Here is a 22,135-nt window from a genome sequence, read left to right on the forward strand (position 1 = left end):
CAGCCCTCTCGAGTAACTTTCCACTTCAGTGACGGGCATTGCTTAGCAACAGTGCATTCCTTTCCTTGGACAGGAAACCACAAGAATGTCTGGAATGCAGGCCTCTTCTCACTTGGAGCTGTTTTCCCAAACGCTGCTCCCCGTGAAGCAGAGAATAAATCAATCTGCATTCACACTTTTAAGCCCGAAAATCTTATACCTTGGGCTCCGTGGCTTGGCTGTCAGCTTTGTCTGGTCAGCTTCTGGCTGCAGAGGATCAGCCTCTCACTTCAGGCTTCCATGGAGCGATGAATACAGTAGCTCTGCTACTCTTGATGCAGACTCCCATGGATAGAAGAAACCAGCAGGTCTGCTACCATTTGTTGGAATTCTGCCTCGGTCAGAGGGATGTGCCAGTCTTCCAGGCACCGGCTAAATTCCGATCTGACCTCCCTCCTGCGACTCCTGGCAGGAAAACAGACGAGGTCCGTTTCGGCGATTTTTCCCAGACTGTGAGAAAAACACACCACTGCTTCTCCTCCTCCCTGCTCCCCAGGGGGGGGGGGATCAGACTCAGACAGAAACGTATTTACATGTCTTTATTTCTGTCTTTCGCAGCCATACAGATAAAAATGTCTGCACTCTTTGAACAACAGAGAGAATCTCTCTCCACCCATGTACATCCTGTACAGGTCATATGACACACACTGAGCTCACATCCGGTGCTCAATAAGGAGAATGAACTGCCCCTTTGTTCCCATGGCAACAGTCACAAACATCCGGTTTGGCTTTGCAGCCACCTGCAGCTGACTGAGCTGCTAGAGCCTTTGCTTGCTGCAGCATTGCTGCTTTATGGTAACACTCTATTCCCGACATGTTTAGAAACAAACTCTCAAGGAATGTGGTATTTACCATTTCTGTCTGTATAATTATTTTATTAATATGTTGAAGTCAAATTAGTAGACAAGATTATGACTAAAATAATAACATGCAAAAGTGTAAACTTTTAAATCACCATCATATATATATATATATATATATATATGCAGGTTTTGGTGTCCTCGGGTGTCTGCAAAACCTGCATTCCTGTACCCGTGAAAATCTACGAAAGCAAATATATATATATATATATATATATATGTTCTCTTTTCCCCATCTAGGTTCTATGCCAGCCTTCCTCAACCTCGGCCCTCCAGATGTTTTGGCCTACAACTCCCATGATCCCTAGCTAGCAGGACCAGTGGTCAGGGATGATGGGAATTGTAGTCTCAAAACATCTGGAGGGCTGAGGTTGAGGAAGCCTGTTCTAGGCCATGGGAAACCAAGCAGACAATTTAGTTAGGTCTGTTGCCTGCTTGTGGGAGAAAAGGAGAAATCAAGGGGATTGTTCTAAGAGAGTCTTTCGAAAAACCCTACCCACTTTCTGTTGTTTTTTCTTTTATATTTACCCCATGGTACTTACTTCTGAGTAGCTAATATTTCACTGCATTAGCAACAAATAGCAAAGTACAGTGGTACCTCAGGTTAAGTACTTAATTCGTTCCGGAGGTCCGTACTTAACCTGAAACTGTTCTTAACCTGAAGCACCACTTTAGCTAATGGGGCCTCCTGCTGCTGCCGCGCTGCAAGAGTACGATTTTTGTTCTCATCCTGAAGCAAAGTTCTTAACCCGAGGTCTATTTCTGGGTTAGCAGAGTCTGTAACCTGAAGCGTATGTAACCTGAGGTACCACTGTATCAGGGAATCATAGTCTGCTAAGAACAAAAATAAAATAACAAAGTATAAACAGAACTATAGCCTGTAATTTTATTTTGGTTTTCAAAGACATTATGTCAGGCTACTGTGCTTGCTGAATGACCAGAAAAAGTGCTACAGCTTGCCCCTTTCCCTAGCAGGGGTTTATACACAAAATCAGCAGGTCCATATTTTCATGTTATGGAGCTAAACACAACTGAATAGGACAGCAACTGAGTCATATTCAAGGACTGGAAGCTATTCAATAAGACAAGAGTAGGGTGATTCAATATCCATATAACAAATGATGTGTTTATTTTTTGGTAATTTCCTTAACAATTATATATATTGCAACCTTACATTCTAATCCATGGTCTCAGTGGAATTTACATTTCGGTATGTGTGTATAGGATTGTACAATTAGTCTGTACAGTGCTGTTAATTGACAGTTGAATTGCAGTGTACCAAGCCCAATGTAAGAAGAAAGGCTCTATAGACGCTTATGGGTATCTCCTGCCATGCATTCAGAACCACACTTACAAATGAGGAAAGGTCCTGCTCAGCTCTTTAAATCTCATCCTGCTACCTTCCTTCTATAGCATACAGATTAATCCCTATATACATCAAATAGATCTTTTAAAGCAAGAAAAGAAATATTCTATTAATATCAAAGTAGTTGGAATGGCACTGAAAATTAATGTTACGTAATAGAAAATATTGGCTCACTAAGTACATATTTAAGAGACTGCAAGACAGATTGTTACCTAATTGCTCTTTTCCCTTGGTTCTGGTGAGCAAAACCTTTTTGTGTCATTAGCTCCACAGTGTTTCAACAGATGAAATAACTTGTGCCTTTTAGAAGTTGATAATGTAGAATTACTACCATCTCCATTTACTTCCTCATATTATTTTGTTTCCTGTATAATCTCTTGGGATCCAATTTATTTATCTCAAGCCAGAAAGCATGCTCCTCCTCCTTGACATTCCCATTCCATCACAAGTCTGTACAAATTACAGTTTCAGCTTAAGAGAAAGCAAGGAAGAAATTTCTAAAGAATAATGTGGAATCTGACAAAGTAAGGTGAACTGTTTGCTATTTTGGAAAAAGATCAACTTGGGGAAAAGTCTGTTATATTCTATTGAGATGAAGTGAATCTGATGCTGTTACACAGAAAAATGTAAGTAATCTTCTTGGCAATGAGAATGAACTGGAAAATGTGAGAAAATTACAGGAAACTGTTGAAAATGTCTTCTTTTTTATTTCATAAAAGTATGGTTATTTGTATCTGATAGGAATGCTGCTATTTTTTTTTTAAGTTCTTGCTTATGAAGAATTATGTAGAATTCTGAGAAGGCAGTGTGAAGTTACTGATTCAGTGTATGCCTTACAGGCATGGCACATAAATTTTGTGGTCAGGAATAAAACACCTGGGAAACATGCAATTGACTGTTCTGGTTGTATTGTTTGTGAAGGGTTTAGAGTTGTGCTAAATTGTACAGATTTACTAGATTCTTACAGTAAGAAAGAGATGTGTTATTACTGTCCACCTGCTCTTGAGCACATATCCTTTTCCACCCCACCCCTATAGCTGGCAAAACACCCTGGCTTTCTTATGTTCAGCTGTAAACTCTAGGATTAAAGCTGAATCCATTGTATTAGTGGAGTACTAATGCATCTCTCTGCAAGCTATCTTTTTCAAATTCATTGCAAAAACATTTATTCTTGGTTTTTACTTGAAATTCTTTTATGTTTTGGGACTCAGCTTTTTGTTTAGAAGCCTCTCTAAGAATCAGTGGCTGAAGCACATCCATTCTGTTGTGTTTTTTAATGCATTTACTCTGAAGTATATTATTCCTTCCCCTATTTCTGAGTTGCCCCTTGATATGCATCTGAGGAGCAAAAGATAAGGAAGAAATCAAACCAGTTGGCTTGTAAGTGAAGATACCCGCATGCCATTTCAAATAGAAAGGTGGCATGTCAACTCACAAGTGTGTTTTACATTTTCATGGGCGCCATGCTCCAACTTGCTGTTTTGAGTATTCATTATCAGTCTTGGTTTTCTGAAGTATCATTTAATTGTTTCACCTGAAAAAGTGTTTTTAGTTTACAGTAGGGTGGTCCAACACATGACCTGGGGGCCACATGCAGCCCTTGAGGCCGTTTTTGGTGACCCTCAGCAACCTTGAGGACTTCTTAAAATGGTTTGATTAGCTGCCCTTTTTTGTTGTTGCTGTGAGGAGCGCATGAAAACAAGCAGCAAAGGCATTTGTAATGTCCCCCTCAACCCAGTGGCAGAGGAAGGGGGTGGGGAGGCGGACCGCTCCAGGTGCCAGCCGGGGGGGTGACATCGCCACGGGCGGGTGCCTCCCCCTTGGGACACTCAAACAGATGGGCACTGCCCTATTGGGACGATGCTCACACGGACGGGCGCCTCCCCCTTGGGACGCTGGCTCAGGCGGGCGCTGCCCCATTAGGACAATGTTCACACGGGTAGACGCCTACAATAGGATGCTCGAGTGGGCAGGCGCCTCCCCCTTGGGATGCTCACACGTGCAACGCCCCCCTCCCCGTGCGACGTGCCACTCCCCTGTGTGTGACTTGTCACACCCCATGTGCGACGTGGCACGCCCCTGCCACCCCGCGTACCAAAGCCCTTTTCTCCACAAATACCTCAACCTCTGGGAGACAAAACGTGCTATCCCTCCCTGCCTCTAACAGTGCCTGGGGCTGCTCTGTGTATATATAAAAGGTAAAGGGACCCCTGACCATTAGGTCCAGTCGTGGCCGACTCTGGGTACAGCTTCCGGGTCATGTGGCCAGCATGACTAAGCCGCTTCTGGTGAACCAGAGCAGCGCATGGAAATGCCGTTTACCTTCCCGCCAGAGCAGTACCTATTTATCTACTTGCACTTGACATGCTTTAGAACTGCTAGGTTGGCAGGAGCTGGGACCGAGCAACGGGAGCTCACCCCGTCATGGGGATTCGAACCGCCAACCTTCTGATTGGCAAGTCCTAGGCTCTGTGGTTTAACCCACAGCGCCACCCACGTCCCTCTGTGTATATATAGGCAGCAACAAAATAATCATAGCAATAATAATGTATTAATGCAAGAGAGGTATTGCCCCCCACTGGTATTGGACAACTGGATATCTCCACGTATATATTTAAGGCTATAGCCCTGTACAGTATGAATTTACCTGGGAGTAAGTCTCAGTGAACTTAACAACATTTTCTTATGAAAATGACCTGAGCAGGGCTTAATCCCAGGTCAGCAGGCACGGAGTTGTGATCCTGTTTTACAGATCGCAGCCTAGCAACCCGATTTAGTGCAAACATACTAGGGAGTAGGTTTAGCAGTGCTTACCTTTAAATATATTTATTGTTTATACATTATTATTTATTAACTATATTGTGAAAACTTTAATTAACAATATGGAAATTTAATTCAGTATGTGGCCTGCCAGGTTCTGTGTCAAAGTACTTTTGTGGCTCACGTGGTCAGAGAGGTTGGACCACCTTAGTTTACAGTAAGGTTTCTTACCAGATAATGTGTGCCACTAATTCTAGCATCAAATTATGTATAAGACTGGCAACCACATATTCTTCATTACTTATCTGCCTTGTTTGCATGTAAAATGGTGGTGAGGCCTGATTTTAGCCCATAATGGTAGGTGCAATATTTTTTCTACGGAAATTTTCTACTACTATATTTCTTCACAAAAAAGTGTTTTTAACTCTGCTGGGGGTTCTCTCCCTCTGGGAGAGACGTACCCAGCTGATACGTTTGTTAATTACCCACACATGTGTCAGATCTATTTTTCACCTTCACATACAAGTCTGTTTCAAAAATCTGTACAGTACAGTATTGTAAGAAGTTTGGGGTTTCCTAGAAATTCATGAAGGGTTCCTCAATAATACTAATGGCAAGATAACCTACAAGATAGCTTTGCCCACTGCTGTTGGTTTTCTGTGTAATGTACAGTTTCATTCTCCATCCACAAAAAAATGTTTTGAGTCTTTTAAGCTAGGAGTTGATCTAGCTAAGTCATATTCAGAGTAGGCACTTTTACATTAATGGTCTTGTTACTAAAGTTCTGAACTGGCCTAATTCAGACACCTTTAGTTATTATATAAATATGCATGCGAAATGGGAACAGATTGGAAAAAGTGGTATATACATTTTAGAAATAAATAATGTGCACCACTCTAATGTATTGTGGGGTCCGTTAAATATTGTTTATCATGTGTGCAGTTTTGCTGATACCATGGTATCAACTGACCCTCCCAAATCTTCTGTTATTATGGGACTTTTACTATCTGCGTTATTCCTTTTGTAATCAGAATATGTGTTTGTTCCCAGTGCAAGAAGATGCCAAATTTTTCTTTTTCAACGGCTAGTAATTTCCTTCGGTTTACTCCTGAGACCTTGGATCAAATTAAAAAGAGAATTGCTGAGAAGAAAGCAAAGCGTGCCAAGGCCACAGAGGAGGGCAATAGTCAAGAGCAAGAAGAAAATATTCAACCACAGCTTGATCTGAAAGTTTTTAAAAAGCTACCTATTCTATATGGAAAACCCCCGCCTTGGCTCATTGGAGAACCACTGGAAGATGTTGACCCCTATTACAAGGATCGTGAGGTGATACAGTTTCTTTAAAGTAAATTGTAAGACTTTTTGTTACATGAAATGTTTTTGTAAACCAAAAACAAAAATGCTACAGTTTCTTCTTGTGTAGCAGTCAAAGTAGAAATTACAAATGAATTTCAGAACACGTCTGAAAACATTAATTAATTTAATAAATATGATCACATCTTTAAGCATAGTATCTGGCATTTAATTAAAAAGTCTATTCTTTGTTAACATTGCTATAAATGTTCATGCACATCTTGGACAGAATACTCATTTAAATGGTGCCACGTGCACATTAAAGCAGATCTATGAATTTTTCAGATAACAAGCTGTAGAAATGTGTACAGTTATGAACATTTAACTTTTAATTTTTATGGCACTTACATGCACTTCATTATGTTCAACATTACAACCAGTAGACCCAGGCAAAATATATTTTTCAGTGAACATGCTATGAATAAGCATACACAAGATCACAGTCAGAGTGATTTGTTGTGCATTTGAGATAAACTTCATACGAAATAATCTCTGCTGAAGTACTACATTTGTATTAATTCATCAAATTAAGATTTTATGGAGGCCATAAAATCAGTGTCTTTGTCATTGTGATAATGCAGCATATTCGTCTTATGCTGGATGAGATGTATCACCTTATTTCATTTGTAGCCGTGCCTGCTGTTTTTGTTTGCTATCAGCAAGCAGAAGTATATTTAGCCCACTGGCCTCTTAATAAAAATAGAGGTAGAATCATTCCATAACTTAAGCAAATGAATAAAACAGCAGAGCAACATCAACTTCCAAACTCCCATTATTTATTTTGCAAATGAATTCCATGGCACAACTCTGATCTGAATCAGCGGCTGGTGATTTATTTCATTGCAAAAAGCAGCAAACTGAGATCAAAGCACTGATCTGTGCCATCCTTGTGTGTTTGGCCTTCAGTGAATGGCTACCACTACCCAGTCTTTTATGCAGCTCCTTGTCATAATGCTGGGTCTCCTGAGTGATGCATAAATAGAATGAGTTGTACTTCTGTGTTTGTCTACTTTCATCTGCAGTCCATATTGTTCTCCCCAGTCAATCTTTATGAAGTTGCAATGAGTTTATATTTGTAGACAGTAGGTCTATCATGAGCATGTTATATTTAAAAAGCATTTCCATCTATTTTACAGACTTTTATGGTGCTATCAGCCAGGAACAGAATCTTTCGGTTTTCTGCCACCAAAGCCTTGTTTTTTTTCAGTCCTTTCCATCCACTGAGAAGACTAGCTGTGAAAATTTTGATACACACATATCCTTCCAATGGGTTTCCTTCATTCCTAATCTCTTATACAGAATCACAGAGAACTGTTAGTTGTATATATATGAGCTTTAATATATCTTTCTTAGGATTCCGAAAAGTGAAAAGGTTTAGTGAGTGTGGAGGTTTAGTGAGTAGCTTTTTTTTAATGTTCCATGGTTATCTGTTTGAATTTGAAATGAAGTTTATTTTAGGTTAGATTAGCTATTGACCATTGAGGTTAACTCCCACTCACTCACCCTCATTTTCTGTAATATTTGACTGGATTCACATCTTTGACTAATCATTTATTCTATTTTTAATATTTTGTTGGAAGCCGCCCAGAGTGGCTGGGGAGACATGGGTGGGGTACAAATTATTTATTTATTTATTTATTTTTATTTTTATTATCCTGTGTTCTGCAACTTTGCTATGGTCCACTATTGCAGTTCAAAACAAAATTTCAACTGTGTTACTAAGAAGAAAGAGTACAATTTATTATTTAGACCTACAGAAGATTAGATGAAATGTAGGCTAGGCCAGAGCCCCTTGCAATTCGCAGTGACAGATATAATCAGCTGGTGCTCAGCAGGTTGAAGATATCCGTGTCCTTTCTGTGCTTGAACACATGGCTTATAATTATCTGTTTTGCTTAGATACCTTTTTGGACTGCCTTTATTAATTTATATGTTTAAATCAGGATTGATGGAATATTATTATTCTTAATGTCACCTGACAATGTTTATTATTATTATTTGCTTTTCTCTTTTTTCTATTATACTCACAAATTAAAAATTGAAATAAAAAAAGAAAATGAGATGGTGCAAATGCACCTTTAGGAAAACTGACCATCAGCCATTCTCCTGTGGTGAGTCCATAAAATATGAGAGCCACTTGTTTTGCTGGCCCTGTATATTAAGATCCCTTGTCTTGCAGTCATGTTTCATAAAGGTAAAGGTAGAGGGACCCCTGACCATTAGGTCCATTCGTGGCCGACTCTGGGGTTGCTGCACTCATCTCGCTTTATTGGCTGAGGGAGCCGGCGTACAGCTTCTGGGTCATGTGGCCAGCATGACTAAGCCACTTCTGGTGAACCAGAGGAGCGCACGGAAATGCCGTTTACCTTCCCGCTGGAGCGGTACCTATTTATCTACTTGCACTTTGGTGTGCTTTCGAACTGCTAGGTTGGCAGGAGCGGGGACAGAGCAACGGGAGCTCACCCTGTCGCGGGGATTCGAACCACCAACCTTCTGATCGGCAAGCCTTAGGCTCTGTGGTTTAACCCACAGCGCCACCCGCTTCCCCATAAAGGTAGAGGGACCCCTGACCATTAGGTCCATGTTTCATATTATAGATAAATGATCAGAGCTAGTGTAACATGATCCCTTCACCTCAAAACATACAACCCCAAATTATAAACAGTACATGCCCCAAGTGTGCAACTGTAGGCTAGAAATTGGGTTGCTTATGCAACTTTGTTCCATATTCCCTTCACTTCACCCAGAAGTTCATACCCATCTTTAATACTTTGGTTTATTCTATACTGGACACACTAGCCCTGTTTTGAAGGTATGAAATGTGCAGGTAAGGAGGGGAGCTTTCCTACACTCAACATCCATACAGGCAGCAGAAGGTCTGAATCTTGTGGGGTTGGGCATGTGGTGAGCTGGCCTGATTTGGACTATGACTAAAAGCGGCAACCATTGCCCCACTGGCGTACAAAGGGGGCGGCACCATTTGAGGAAAGGGTGTCATCGTTGCCGCCACCCCAGGATGCGTGCCGCACGCCGCACAACCACGGACATGCGTCACACCCCCGCGGGTGACACGCCACGCCCCCTAAATCTTCTTTTGTACTTTCAAGAGCTCTTGTTTGGCTTAGACATGGATCTTGTTTGTTGTTGTTGTTTAGTCGTTTAGTCGTGTCCGACTCTTCGTGACCCATGGACCAGAGCACGCCAGGCACTCCTGTCTTCCACTGCCTCCCGCTGTTTGGTCAGACTCATGTTTGTAGCTTCAAGAAGACTGTCCAACCATCTCGTCCTCTGTCGTCCCCTTCTCCTTGTGCCCTCCATCTTTCCCAACATCAGGGTCTTTTCCAGGGAGTCTTCTCTTCTCATGAGGTGGCCAAAGTACTGGAGCCTCAGCTTCACGCTCTGTCCTTCCAGTGAGCACTCAGGGCTGAGTTCCTTAAGAATGGATAGGTTTGTTCTTCTTGCAGTCCCTGGGACTCTCAAGAGTCTCCTCCAGCACCATAATTCAAAAGCATCAATTCTTCGGTTACCCAGAGAATAAAGGCAAGACTGTCTACTGTTAAAAGGCTGAAAGGAGATTTCTTCCGATCAACCTCAAGTGCTTGAAAATGTGCACGGGAACTACCTTGTATCAGTCCTGATTCTGACTATAGCCTAAGGTTCATAACAGTTACTATGCTGAATAAACAAAAAACAAGCAAAGTTAAACTAAAGAAAATGCATTATTTTCAGAGTTTTCCTTTTAATTTAAGAGCATGGTAGTAAGTAGCGTTAATTATTTTGGTTACTCATATTTTACTACAAGCTGTTGAATATTTATTTGTTTGTTTAATTTATATACCACCTTATACCTGGAGGTCTACCCCTTATTTTTCAATGAAACACTATTTCCTTAACACATCGTGTACATTATTCATAGCATTCATAACATGTGTGGTTCTCGTTAACTGTATTTTTATGACTTTAAACAAGCCTCCAGAAAATTACCAAATTGCTGAGTAAGTATCACTCCACACTTCATGTACAATCTATGGACCGAATGAGAATCAACCCATTGGAAGGCAGGAATAAACACAGAAGGGATGCCTGCTTGTAATTGGGAAATACTAGAGGTGCACCTGATATTCAAATAGGTGCACTGAGGTCTACTCAGGTCTAACTTGAGTGGGGGTGAGGAAGTGAATTAGCAGGAAAAGAATGCTCATTTGTGCACAAGCCCTAAGTCTCCTATTATACTGTCTTGCTTGGAACTGCAAAAGTAAGGGGAGGGTGAGTCAAACAGCAGCTCATATGTGACTGGTGGGATGTATTTTGCTTTCTGGATCATACAGTGTGCAAGCCTTATCTAGCAGTTGGCTCAGAGATGGAAATAAATAAATATTATAATCGTATAATGAAATCTAACCACACCTTTGCCTACAATGCCATCATAGCACTTCCATTTTCCCTTGGGCTTCATGTGGGAAGTAGCACATGAGTAGCCTTCATTCCCTCCACACTGGTAATGATTTTGTTTCTCTGGTTTTGATTTTCAGGTATATTTTCACAGTTATTTATACAGTTGAATTTGCAGTAAAAATAGTTGCAAGGGGATTTGTTTTGAATGAATTCACCTATCTTCGAGATCCCTGGAACGTTCTGGATTTATTTGTTTTAATTATGACGTAAGTTGCAGTGTTCCTTCTTTGCAGTTTATAATTTTGCATACAGGAGGAAAACTAGAGCTAGAATTCTGCTAGCTTTGCATGTGAAGATGCTGCTGACCTTGGGAACATTTAAACATATAAGGTGGGAATCGCCTAACAAGTTCCCTTCCTTTCCTCCCCCTCACAACTCTGACGCACCCCAAAATTGGCTCAGGCAATGTGGGGAGAACCCCCAGAACAGTGGGGGAGGGGAAGGAGAGGATAGTTACGTCTGGCAACCTGCACTACTTGCATTGACAGGATGTTCACCGTAGGATAATGCTGAAATCCACCCATTGTGGATGTAGTTCGACTTGTTAATCTACTAATTCTAGCTACTATTAGACTTCATGTTGTGCCCTTTGGATGAGGAGTGTTTTGGACCTGTGTCAAATTTTAACTATACGTTGTAGAAATATCTGCACAATTTTGAACAGCTTATGAATTGGCCAATCACTTAAACTATGTGTGGAGGTTTGTTTCAGTATAAGCTGAATGCTAGTACAGCGTGTGGTGGAATGGAATGGTGTGTGGCCCTGCCCTTCCTGAGTTTACATACACACAAAATGGGACTTTGTGCATGCAAAGTATCTGCTTTACCACTGAGTGAGTATGGCCCTTTCCCAAAAACAATATATACACGAAGCCCATCTGATTTAAGATACTATAGCTACCAGTAGCATTGTCTTATAAAATGATGAGTCTGTCAATATCATTTTTCATAATTTGAAATTTTCAGGTACGCAGCTTTGGCTTTGGCTTTTAGTAGCATTTCAGCTATCCGAATTTTCAGGGTTCTGAGAACTTTAAAAGCTGTTTCTGTAATTCCAGGTGAGAGGCTCTTTTTCTTGCTTTGTCTGTTTGTTCAGTTACTAAATTTGTCTTCCACCTTTCACTCAAGGAATTCAAACTAACCCAAATAAGAAACAGTTAAAAACAATCTATTATGAAAATTCAATGAAACAGTAAGTCACAAAAGAGAAAAGTTCTGACAACAACACAATTTATAGATTAAGGTTATCAGACCCCACCCCCCTGAATCCAGGGACACTTTTCAACTTCAGTAGGAATGACAGGATTTTGTCAGAGGACTGATTTGTAAATACGGGGACTGTCCCTGGGAAACAGGGACGTTTGGCAACCTTATTATAGATCAAAGCTGAAGTTTAAATGGTACCAGAAGACTATAGCCTTTAGGGAGCTTATTCAAATTCTGGTGCACTCCCAAAAACAAATCAGGAGACAGACACTATCAGAAGGTGCGACACTGTTATGCACTCCCATCTCCCCACCCCTAAAGCACATTGCAATAGTTGGACTTCAGGGCTGCTTTCCGAAGCGTAGACCCTAAAGATAATAGCTGAGAAACATAATTCAAAAGGGCTGTAGTTTTTGTCCTCTGATATCAATCTGTATAATATTTACTCTTCTGTTCATAGGACTGAAAGTAATTATAGCTTCACTTCTTCAGTCTGTCAAGAAGCTTGCCAATGTGATGCTGTTGACAGTTTTCTGCTTGGCTGTCTTTGCCCTGGTTGGCCTCCAACTCTTCATGGGCAACTTAAAATATAAATGTGTCCATGCTTCTTATTTGAATAAGAGCATCAGGGAGGAGGAGTCATGCACATTACAGGATTCAGGTAAAAACACCCCCCTTTAAATCTGTAGCATATTGCTTACATAACCCTGGTACTTTTTGTACTGCCAAAACAGTGTTTTACTTTCGGATCATTCCTAAACTGGCATTTATAAATTAATACAATAGCATCCCACGGACCATATTATTATGTGGTTTTGAAGTTTCATCGAACCATGTTGAGTCAGATTTAGACTTTATATTTTGCTAGCATCTTTATTTGTGTAAGAACTAATAGTAACAATAATAATGCTGTCAGTGGTGTAGCGTGGGGGGTGCAGGGGGGGCCGGCCACGCCAGGCGCAACATCTGGGGTTAGGGTTAGGGTGCGCAAATCCACGGGTTAGGGGGCGCAAATTAATTGCCTTGCCCCGGGTGCTGACAACCCATGCTACGCCACTGAATGCTGTCATATGACTTGAGCTGAATTATGTACGGCACACAGACCAACAGCACAATTCAGCCCAACGCAGACCTGGATTTTTTTTTTTTTAAAGGGTCTGGAGAGAGAGTTCCAAAGTTGTGGAACCACCACCTAGAAAGCCCTATTCCTAATACCTCCCCAGATAATCTGGGCCTTGCCATTCACTGGTTCCTCAGCCAATCCTCCATCTGCATCTTCCTAACTCAGCCAGCCCATGACATAGCAACTTCCAGCTTGATTTCTCTTCACTTTCTTCCATGTGGGATATAAGGAGGAAGGAGATTGGAATTCACTTATTGAATTTAGTCTATCCAGCCTTGGCATGAGTAACCTAACCTTATTGATGACTTCCTCTGAGGAATCAAGGACCCCAGTGCATCCCATGGTAGTGATTCTGCCTCTTTTGGAGCAATCGCCTTCAGGCAGAAGGAAAGAGTGTTTAAGGAGACATCCTGAGGGGCAGTCAGAATGCTACTGAGATGGATGACATTCTGGTGAGGTGGGGCCTTCTTCTGACTCCATCCCCAACTGGTGACTGAAGGCAGATCTCTTCCCTGCACTCCACAGAGAGTGAATTTTCTTCTGCTGTCTTTGGGACTGGTGCTCTTTTGGGGGAGCCACCTGGGCTTCAGTGTTGACTTATGTGAAACAATGCAAGTGTAGAGTGTATGCATCAGCCAACATGTCCCTCAGCAAGCAGGAGGTGGTTCAACAACAGGGTGGGGGCAGGCCACAGGAGAGCCTACTCAGCTGGGCACCCCTGAGAATATGCCATCCACGAATCTCCTCCCCTCCACTCCAGATGAATAGAATGTTGGACTTGCATTCATTTTCTGCAGGGGATGGAGTAGATCCAATGCTCTCAGTGCTTAGGGTGACTGCAGTAGGCGGATGAATCGGGTGAAAATGTAAGTACAGTAGTACGTAGTAAAATGAAGCAGGGAGGGTGTGTCCAGGGGTATGTTCCCTGTTGGTTTTTCTGTTCCTGTTCTATTCTGTTTGCCAGTTGCATTGCCATGATTGCATACTGTTGTGGAAACTGGGGTGGGTGGGTCTTAGGGTGTCATCAATCTGCATATCTTGCCTAGTGAAGTGAGTGGGAGACACAACCCACGTGGGTCCCCTCCATCCACTGCAGAAAATGAACTTATCACAGAAAGTTCAGCATTCTCCTCTCTCAATCAGATCAGGGGATACTGCTGCAGGGTCTGATGGGCCAATTTCATGTGGCTTGGTGGGTCAGACGCAGGTTAGCCACCTGACTGGGCGTTTGTTATTCAGCTGATAACTGCATCCATTGTATTGTGAGGTAGGAAGAGGCTTTAAATGACTATTACTTTTGCTTCCAAAATGTTTGCTTCCAGAAGTATATCAGAAAAAGAATTCTTCTACTGATGTATTGCTGTGTGGATACACCTCACATCCCAAGTAAGTGTAACTGAGGACCAAACTAGACAAGATGCTAATTGTTAAAGCTATAAATGGCTTTAGCCCTATATACTTAAAGGAGCGTCTTCACCCCCGTCATTCAGCGTGGACACTGAGATATAGCTCCGAGGACCTTCTAGCGGTTCCCTCACTGCAAGAAGTGAGGTTACAGGGTTGGTGATGGCAACCACCCTGTGGTACACCCTCCCATCAGATGTCAAGGAGATAAGTAACTATACAACCTTTAGAAGGCATCTGAAGGCAGCCCTGTACAAAGACGTATTTTATGTTTGAAGTTTTACTATGTTTCTGTATATGATAGAAGCCACCCACAATGGCTGGGGCAACCCAGTTAGATGCACAGGGTGCTGCTACTACTACTACTAGTGTTAATACAATTAACAATTAAAACAATTAACATGCTTAGTTTTAAAATTTAATCAGCAGCCATGCATGACTGGGACATTTAAAAATTTCCTTCTATGCTGCAGACCTGATAAAAATCACCCCGACTCTGTTGGTGGAGGAGCATATCTATAGTGGGTTTTTCCCTCATTCTGAAAGGCAGAATTTATGCAGACGGAGACCCCCTAACAGTTCTAGTCCCTGCCTTCATTAGCCTAATAAAAGTAAAAACAAAACTCTACTCCTTACCCCAATTCTTAGCTAGGGAGGAAAGTGTATCAATCATCTCTTTCCCTTCCCTTCAGATTCTGAAATGTCTTCAGGTCAAAAGACATGAGTAAATAAGATCAAGCACAATAAAAGGTCCTTCTGCCTTGAGTGTGCCTTCCCCAGAGGATTCTCTGGCAGGAAGGGGTCAAGAAAACTGATCCACCTCCAACACACTCCACTTAATCAATGTACCTTATTGACCAGTCTCCCCCTTCAATAGTAGATGGATCTGACTTCTGAAAATGTATCAGAAGCAAAGGAAGAGTGGTGCTAGATCAGGCCAAAGGTCTATCTAGAAACAGTGTCCAGCATGTCTTTCACAACAGCCAACCCAATGTCTTTGGGAATCATCCTCTCCTGCTGTTGTTTAGAGGCATGCTGCCTCTAATACCTGATGTAGGAGAGCCATCATGGCTAGTCGTTCAGTCAGATCATCCACTGGGGAGAAAAAGGAAGAGGAGGAAGTATGTAGGATAAACTTTCCTTGTCACTCTCGTCATATCTAGAAGAGAGTCTCCAAGAATCTAGATCAGGCTTCCTTAACCTCAGCCCTCCAGATGATTTGAGACTACAGTTCCCATCATCCATGACCACTGGTCTTGCTAGCTAGGGATCATGGGAGTTGTAGGCCAATAATATTTGGAGGGCCGAGGTTGAGGAAGCCTGATCTAGAAGAACATTTACAAGTCACATCTATGAAGTCATCTGGACAGTCTTCCTAATATGGTAAGAGTGGGAGAAAGTCTTACACTCCAAAGCAGGTTTCAAGGAACATGTTATCTTTGTACAAGCAAGCATTCACCAGAGACTATCCCCAACCACTCACAGAAAAGCCTCTGACCTTTTCTTGGTCCTCTCAAAATAAGGTCACAGGTAAAGGTACAGGTACCCCTGCCCATCAGGGCCAGTCGTGACCGACTGTGATGGCCTGGGAATCCGATTCAGAGGCTGAACTGGAGGAATCCCAGCCTGCACAGGAGTCCCCGCCTCCAGGGCCGGCTGAACTGGGGCAGGGCCTTGATTCTGAAGCGCCTACACCTGTGCCGGATCCTCAGGAGCAGGCACCAGGTGAATCCACTCTGGCTCTGGAGGTGGTTGAGGACTCAGTGCCTACAGGTGAGTCTCCCCCTGGGTCCAGTAACCCTTCAGCCTCTCCTGAACTGCAGAGGCTCAGGGCAGAGAGGTGGAGGGAACTGGTTTTTCCCAGGAGGAGTGCTCGCCTTAAGGCCAGGAGAGGCGGGTCTCCTGGGGGCCGGGGCCACCCCTGGCCTCAGAGAAGATAAAGGGCAGTCAGCCCAGTCCCAGGTTGCGGGAGCAATGTCGTTGAAGAGCTGTTTCGGCCAGCACCCAGTCCGGTTCCCCCAGAGTTCCTGTCCTTGCCCGGCTCCTCGCTGTGGACCCCACTTCGCCCATGGAGGACTGTCTGCCGACCCTCGACTCAGGTCCTGGACCTCGCCCCACAGTAACCTCCCCCCTGGACCAGCACACCGACTCTAGGGTTGCGCGCTCATCTCCCTCAAGAGGCCGGGAGCCGGCGCTGTCCGAAGACACTTCCGGGTCACGTGGCCAGCGTGACTGAGCTGCATCTGGCGAGCCAGCACCAGCGCCGCACACGGAAACACCGTTTACCTTCCCGCTATAAAGCGGTTCCTATTTATCTAGTTGCACTTAGGGGTGCTTTCAAACTGCTAGGTAGGCAGGAGCTGGGACCGAACAACGGGAGCTCACCCCGCCGTGGGGATTCGAACCGCGACCTTTCGATCGGCAGGTCCTAGGCTCTGTGGTTTAACCCACAGCGCCACCCGCGTCCCATAAGGTCACAGACCACTCAGTTATTACCTACCTTCATCTTTTCCTCAGAGGTGCAACACAACTTAACTCACAAACAGTGCAAAGGTTCCCCTCATGGGATCTCCACAAGGTATTCTGGGCTTTAAGTAAAACAACAACACCTCATTGAGCCACTGAAATAAATCTTTCAAGGTCACTCCTTATCACAATTACATCTGCCAGATGATTCTTAGAACTAGGGGTACTGTCTATTAAGAAGCAAATCCTTCACTCAGACCCTTCTGCCTCCACCCTTTATAGTTACTGCTCCCACACGGACTTTGAGATGGGATGGGCTAGTCTCTGTCCTATGCCATTATGCCTTTAATAGCTTTCTCTGAACATATAAAACTTTTCTGTAGCAGGGGAATAAAATTATAACTTATCACAGGGGCCAGTAAAAATGTTGATAACGTTGGTTTGATTTTAATAAACTCTGTTCAGTATTGATGTTGAGACTGTAACAAAACCTAGAAGATTAAGTATGTTTGAGAAAGATGTGAATGTCCAGGTTCCACTTGTGAGGTAAGCAGTCAGAGAGATCTTTTACTTGAAAGTTATCAGTAACATAATGTATTCTCTTTTATACCCGTAAGTGAAACTGAATGTAAAAACGGAACCTATTATTGCGTGAAATATGGAAAAAATCCTGATGATGGATACACCAGTTTCGATCATTTTGGATGGGCCTTTCTATCATTGTTCCGACTGATGACACAGGATAGTTGGGAAATCCTCTATCGGCAGGTAAAACTTTTTTTTTAAATGTACTGTTGGTATCTACTTGAAGGGTAGATTTCCTTTAACATAGCAGGGATAGTTGGGTTATGGCTCCACCTTCTGGTCAAGTCGGATATGGACACTTTGGAAGTAGACTGGAAGTACCATGATGCTTCCATGGACTTGCCAAGGAAACATACCCTTCAACATTTCTCAAGTGAAAATAGGAACATTTTTACTCCCTCCAAGAACTGACCCTCCTCAAACCCCCACCCCATTTTTGTGTGCTGCCCCCCCCGAACCACGGAGCATTTCCTATCTGAAGAAGGGTGAGTGTTACCACCAGTGCACCAACAGGACACAGCACACACACCCCACCATCCTGAGAAAACACCTTAATCCAAATTTTATTTTATTTTATTCTTTGGCGGACTTACAAAAAACAACCCACACACCAATAAATACATTTTAGAAAAGGGCAAGATTAGGCACAGATGTGCAAAGCTTGATCATCATCAATACCCCTTGTGCCCCACTCCTGCCCAGGACAGCAATGCCTGTACCACAGAGCTGGCACATCACGCAGGGCTGAGCCTCGGTAGTGGCAGCCTTTTCTCCTCTTCTCCCGTTCTCCAGCAGCTGCTATGAACTGCTCAAAGGCGGAGGTTGTCAGTGGCAGCCATGGAGAGCCAGGGAGAGGCAACAGGATGCTCCTTCGTAGCTGCCACTGCTGCTGTCACCGCCGCTCAGGACAAACACTGGCTTATTTTCTTCTCCGAGCTCAGCACTCTGAGGAAACAGAGACATTCCAGGAAAATCGGGACACTTGGAGGGTATGAAACATAAGCCCAGGAATTTAAGGAGAAACTTAGAAGCAAGCAACAGAGATCAGCAACAGAAAAACCCCATCAGGAACAGAAAGCCTACTTCCAATACTAACACTGAACAGTTTAATAGGGGGAAAGACCTATAGTCTTCTTTTTTTAAGTGCAGACAATTTACACTGCAGGTACACTGAAGGAAATCTACGCTTCATGTTGGTACCAAGCGTACGATTTCACTTTGGCTGGCAGGGATGGTATGTTGGGACATAGCAAATCTAATCCTGATAGGGTGGGTCCCTTGACTGCACCCCTGCGTAATTTATCATGGAGGGACCTGCTGCAGGACCCTCCTTCCAAATGCAGCCTCTGCCTCTGCATAATTATCAATTGTGTAGTGATGAATTAAAGTGTTTGGAGAAGCCCATGCAGCTTCTGTACAAGCCTTATGAAGAGCACCATTAGCAGTGAAAGCCACAGAAGCAACTGCAGCCCTAGTGAAATGAGCGATCAATCAAAGTGTAAGTGTAAAGCTGTCAGAATCTTATGACGGTCCCGTGAAGGGAACCTGTGTGCCATGGGAAGTCACTTCAGTATAGCACCTCTAAGAAAACATTTAACTAGAAGTATAGACGGAAGGAGAATTGGGTTTAGAAAGAACAGAGGAAATTGGGTCCTCCCTTAAAGAGGGCACGTTTTGCGGTGAGACCTAGACAACCGACACCCTGTGTTGTGGGTGGGTACAATTGGTAAGCCACAACACCTGATTGGTAGGTCCCTCAAAGCTGGATAAAATCTGGCCAATGGGACGCAGTTCAAACGGTTTGAGGGACCTATTTATGCCCATGCACGTGACCCAGAGCTTCCTCTTTCAGCGCATGCATTCGGAACACCCGCCCACCTCTCCCGACTTTTAGGGCTTGATGCGCTTGACCTTGCTATGCCATTGTGTGTCGTCTGTCATTGGGACGGGGGCACGGCAGGAATTTCCCCCACTTGGCTGATTGGCTGGTGCCATTTGGGATTCACCTGCCGCATAGCAAATCGTCACAATTTGTAAGGTTGCGGATAGGCTCTGGTTCAGGTGATGGGGATGGGAGAACGCTCTTGCCATCCCTATGTGAAGGGTATTCTGTTAAAGGAATCCAGGGACTTGATGGTTTGGTCCACCCCTGAGAGGGGGTTGTGCCCGTGCCTGAGTCCAGGGGGACATTTGGGTGGTGGAGTTAGCCCCGTTCCCAGCTTTCCGCTTATCCAGGTGTTCACCCTTGGCTGACCTATGCTGGTTCCCTGGGTCAGCGCTACCTGCCTGGCAGGGAGCTAGTCGAAACAGAGCCTATGCAACCAGTCACTTTTCTGCAATCAATAAAGTTGTGGCCTAAATTCTGCCAAAAACCAAACCAAAATTTTGAGTCAAGTGTGAATTTATTTAGGGGGGAGGTTTCTGGGTTTGAACACGCAAATGGCTACAGGCTGCCTCTTCGAGGTATTTGTGTGAAGCCCTTCCAAAGGCCATTTTGCAGGAAGGATAGTAGGTCAGCCACAGATGTCCTCTTAACATATACCTTGTTCTTGATGCACCAAGCACGAACAACCTTCCACCTTGCTTGTTGAATGCAAATGCTCAATGGACATCATGACTGACAGTTGAAATGACCTCCTTGATGTCAGGAGGAATCCTTCTCATCTCTTTGGTGAGCTTGGCCTGCTATAGGATGATGCGTGAGGGGTATTTTTCTGTTGTTATGTGCATGTGTGCACCTCCCAACTCAGGATTCCCCTTTTCACGGAAGTCTTGATTGTGGAGACTTTGATGGGTATCCACTGGCAGGTAAAAACAATCTTATTATCTCAGAGTTTTGGAGTTAACTACGAGACAACAGTGGTTGCTTGACCTGATGCCGTTGCTCTATTACTATTCTATTAATTGGATTATTTTAACATTTGCTTTTATTCTCTGATTATTGTTTTGCTGAAAGACAATACATGATGAGTTATGTATTTCATACTTGCAGGTTATCAGAACATCTGGGAAATCCTACTGCATCTTTTTTGTGATAATCATCTTTTTGTGCTCATTTTATTTATTTAATTTAATCCTGGCTGTTGTAACAATGGCATATGAAGAGCAAAACAAAGCAACACTTGCACACACAAAGGCAAGGGAGCTGTTACTTCGTGAAGCAAAAGAACTACTAAAAAAGGAAAAGGTTTGTAAAACTTTTTAAAAAAATATTATTATATACTTAGCCTAATTGTTTTTATTGTTGTTGCTGTTGTTAACAATAGAAATAAAGTATGTATAATTCTATTGTTGTATATTCATCCATGATAATTACTACTTAATTATGGCTGAAGTTCCAATAACAGAATTTAATATTTAATACTTATTAAATTTTTGTAGGGGAAGAGGAAAAACATTGCAACATTAACATGTGAATTAAATGAAATACGTTAATAGATTTTATGATGCTGGCAGTAAAAATGCTGAAAGCTTTTGACTGCAATTGGTGAGGCGATGGTCTGGAATGTGATTCTCCACCTTGCACTCTTTTTGCTGTTTGTCATAGACTGACCTTTTTATCTATTTACTTAGAAAAATTAAAAATTGCTTTCAAAATAAATATTTTCAAAAACTTACATAGTACAGGATGGCTTGCAAACATGGGCGCAGAGCAATCCAAACTCTGGGTATAGGGCAGTATATAAATTCAATAAATAATAATAAAACTGGATGTGGGTGGCGCTGTGGGTTAAACCACAGAGCCTAGGACTTGCTGATCAGAAGGTTGGCAGTTCAAATCCCCGTGCCGGGGTGAGCTCCCGTTGCTCGGTCCCTGCTCCTGTCAACCTAGCAGTTCGAAAGCACCTCAAAGTGCAAGTAGATAAATAGGTACCACTCTGGCGGGAAGGTAAACGACGTTTCAGTGCGCTGCTCTGGTTCGCCAGAAGCGGCTTAGTTATGCTGGCCACATGACCCGGCTCCCTCGACCAATAAAGCGAGATGAGCGCCGCAACCCCAGAGTCGGCCACAACTGGACCTAATGGTCAGGGGTCCCTTTACCTTTACCTTTAATAATAAAACTACAGGAAGCCCAAGGAATTGTTTAAACCCATGTAAATTATGCTGGTGTGATTTACCCTTATTCCAAACAGCATTCAAGAGTGGGGCTGTGAACTGGCCCAAGCCTAGCAGAGGGAAACAAGCTTTTAAATTATGCCAGTGTAACTTCCACAGGGTTGCTAGGTCATGTGATAGAGCTGAATGGATTTTGGAATGCCAAAAAATATCCCCTTTTCTGGACTTGCCTCAGCTGAACCTCGGCTGAGCTATGTCTCTGGCTGAGCAAGGATGAGGGATTTCAACTGGCATAGCTTTGCCTATTCCAAACTCTGCTCATACCTGTAGATCTTGGGTTTGTATTTCTTGCTTAATTAAGTGAAAAGCCTTAAGAATACAAAAATATGCCTTGAAGAAATATCTTCAAGGAACGATATGCCTTCTAAAGTTTAAAAGTATCTTCAGGAACTGAAAAATGAA

General features: G+C 43.0%; 2 protein-coding genes across 4 annotated transcripts in view; both read left to right on the forward strand.

The window, feature by feature from the left end:
* LOC310827694 (uncharacterized protein) overlaps positions 1-22,135 on the forward strand; it is a 940,809-nt gene that overhangs the window by 329,152 nt on the left and 589,522 nt on the right. The gene's annotated exons all lie outside the window — the stretch shown is intronic.
* LOC310827666 (sodium channel protein type 5 subunit alpha-like) overlaps positions 1-22,135 on the forward strand; it is a 55,961-nt gene that overhangs the window by 6,016 nt on the left and 27,810 nt on the right. The window contains exons 2-10 of one of the 3 annotated variants that reach the window (XM_083703918.1): positions 6,076-6,351; positions 7,515-7,631; positions 10,282-10,373; positions 10,911-11,039; positions 11,800-11,891; positions 12,500-12,700; positions 14,485-14,548; positions 17,650-17,800; positions 20,610-20,804. In XM_083703918.1, the coding sequence (XP_083560044.1) occupies positions 6,085-6,351; positions 7,515-7,631; positions 10,282-10,373; positions 10,911-11,039; positions 11,800-11,891; positions 12,500-12,700; positions 14,485-14,548; positions 17,650-17,800; positions 20,610-20,804 (1,308 nt within the window). In that variant the 5' untranslated portion in view covers positions 6,076-6,084. Of the gene's footprint in view, positions 1-6,075; positions 6,352-7,514; positions 7,632-7,766; positions 10,374-10,910; positions 11,040-11,799; positions 11,892-12,499; positions 12,701-14,484; positions 14,549-14,773; positions 16,090-17,039; positions 17,801-20,609; positions 20,805-22,135 lie in introns of those variants that run through there. The other 2 variants (XM_083703919.1, XM_083703920.1) reach the window with 2 other exon arrangements.

This window comes from Podarcis gaigeae (assembly GCF_964106915.1).
Source record: "Podarcis gaigeae genome assembly, chromosome: 12".
NCBI lineage: Eukaryota > Metazoa > Chordata > Lepidosauria > Squamata > Lacertidae > Podarcis > Podarcis gaigeae.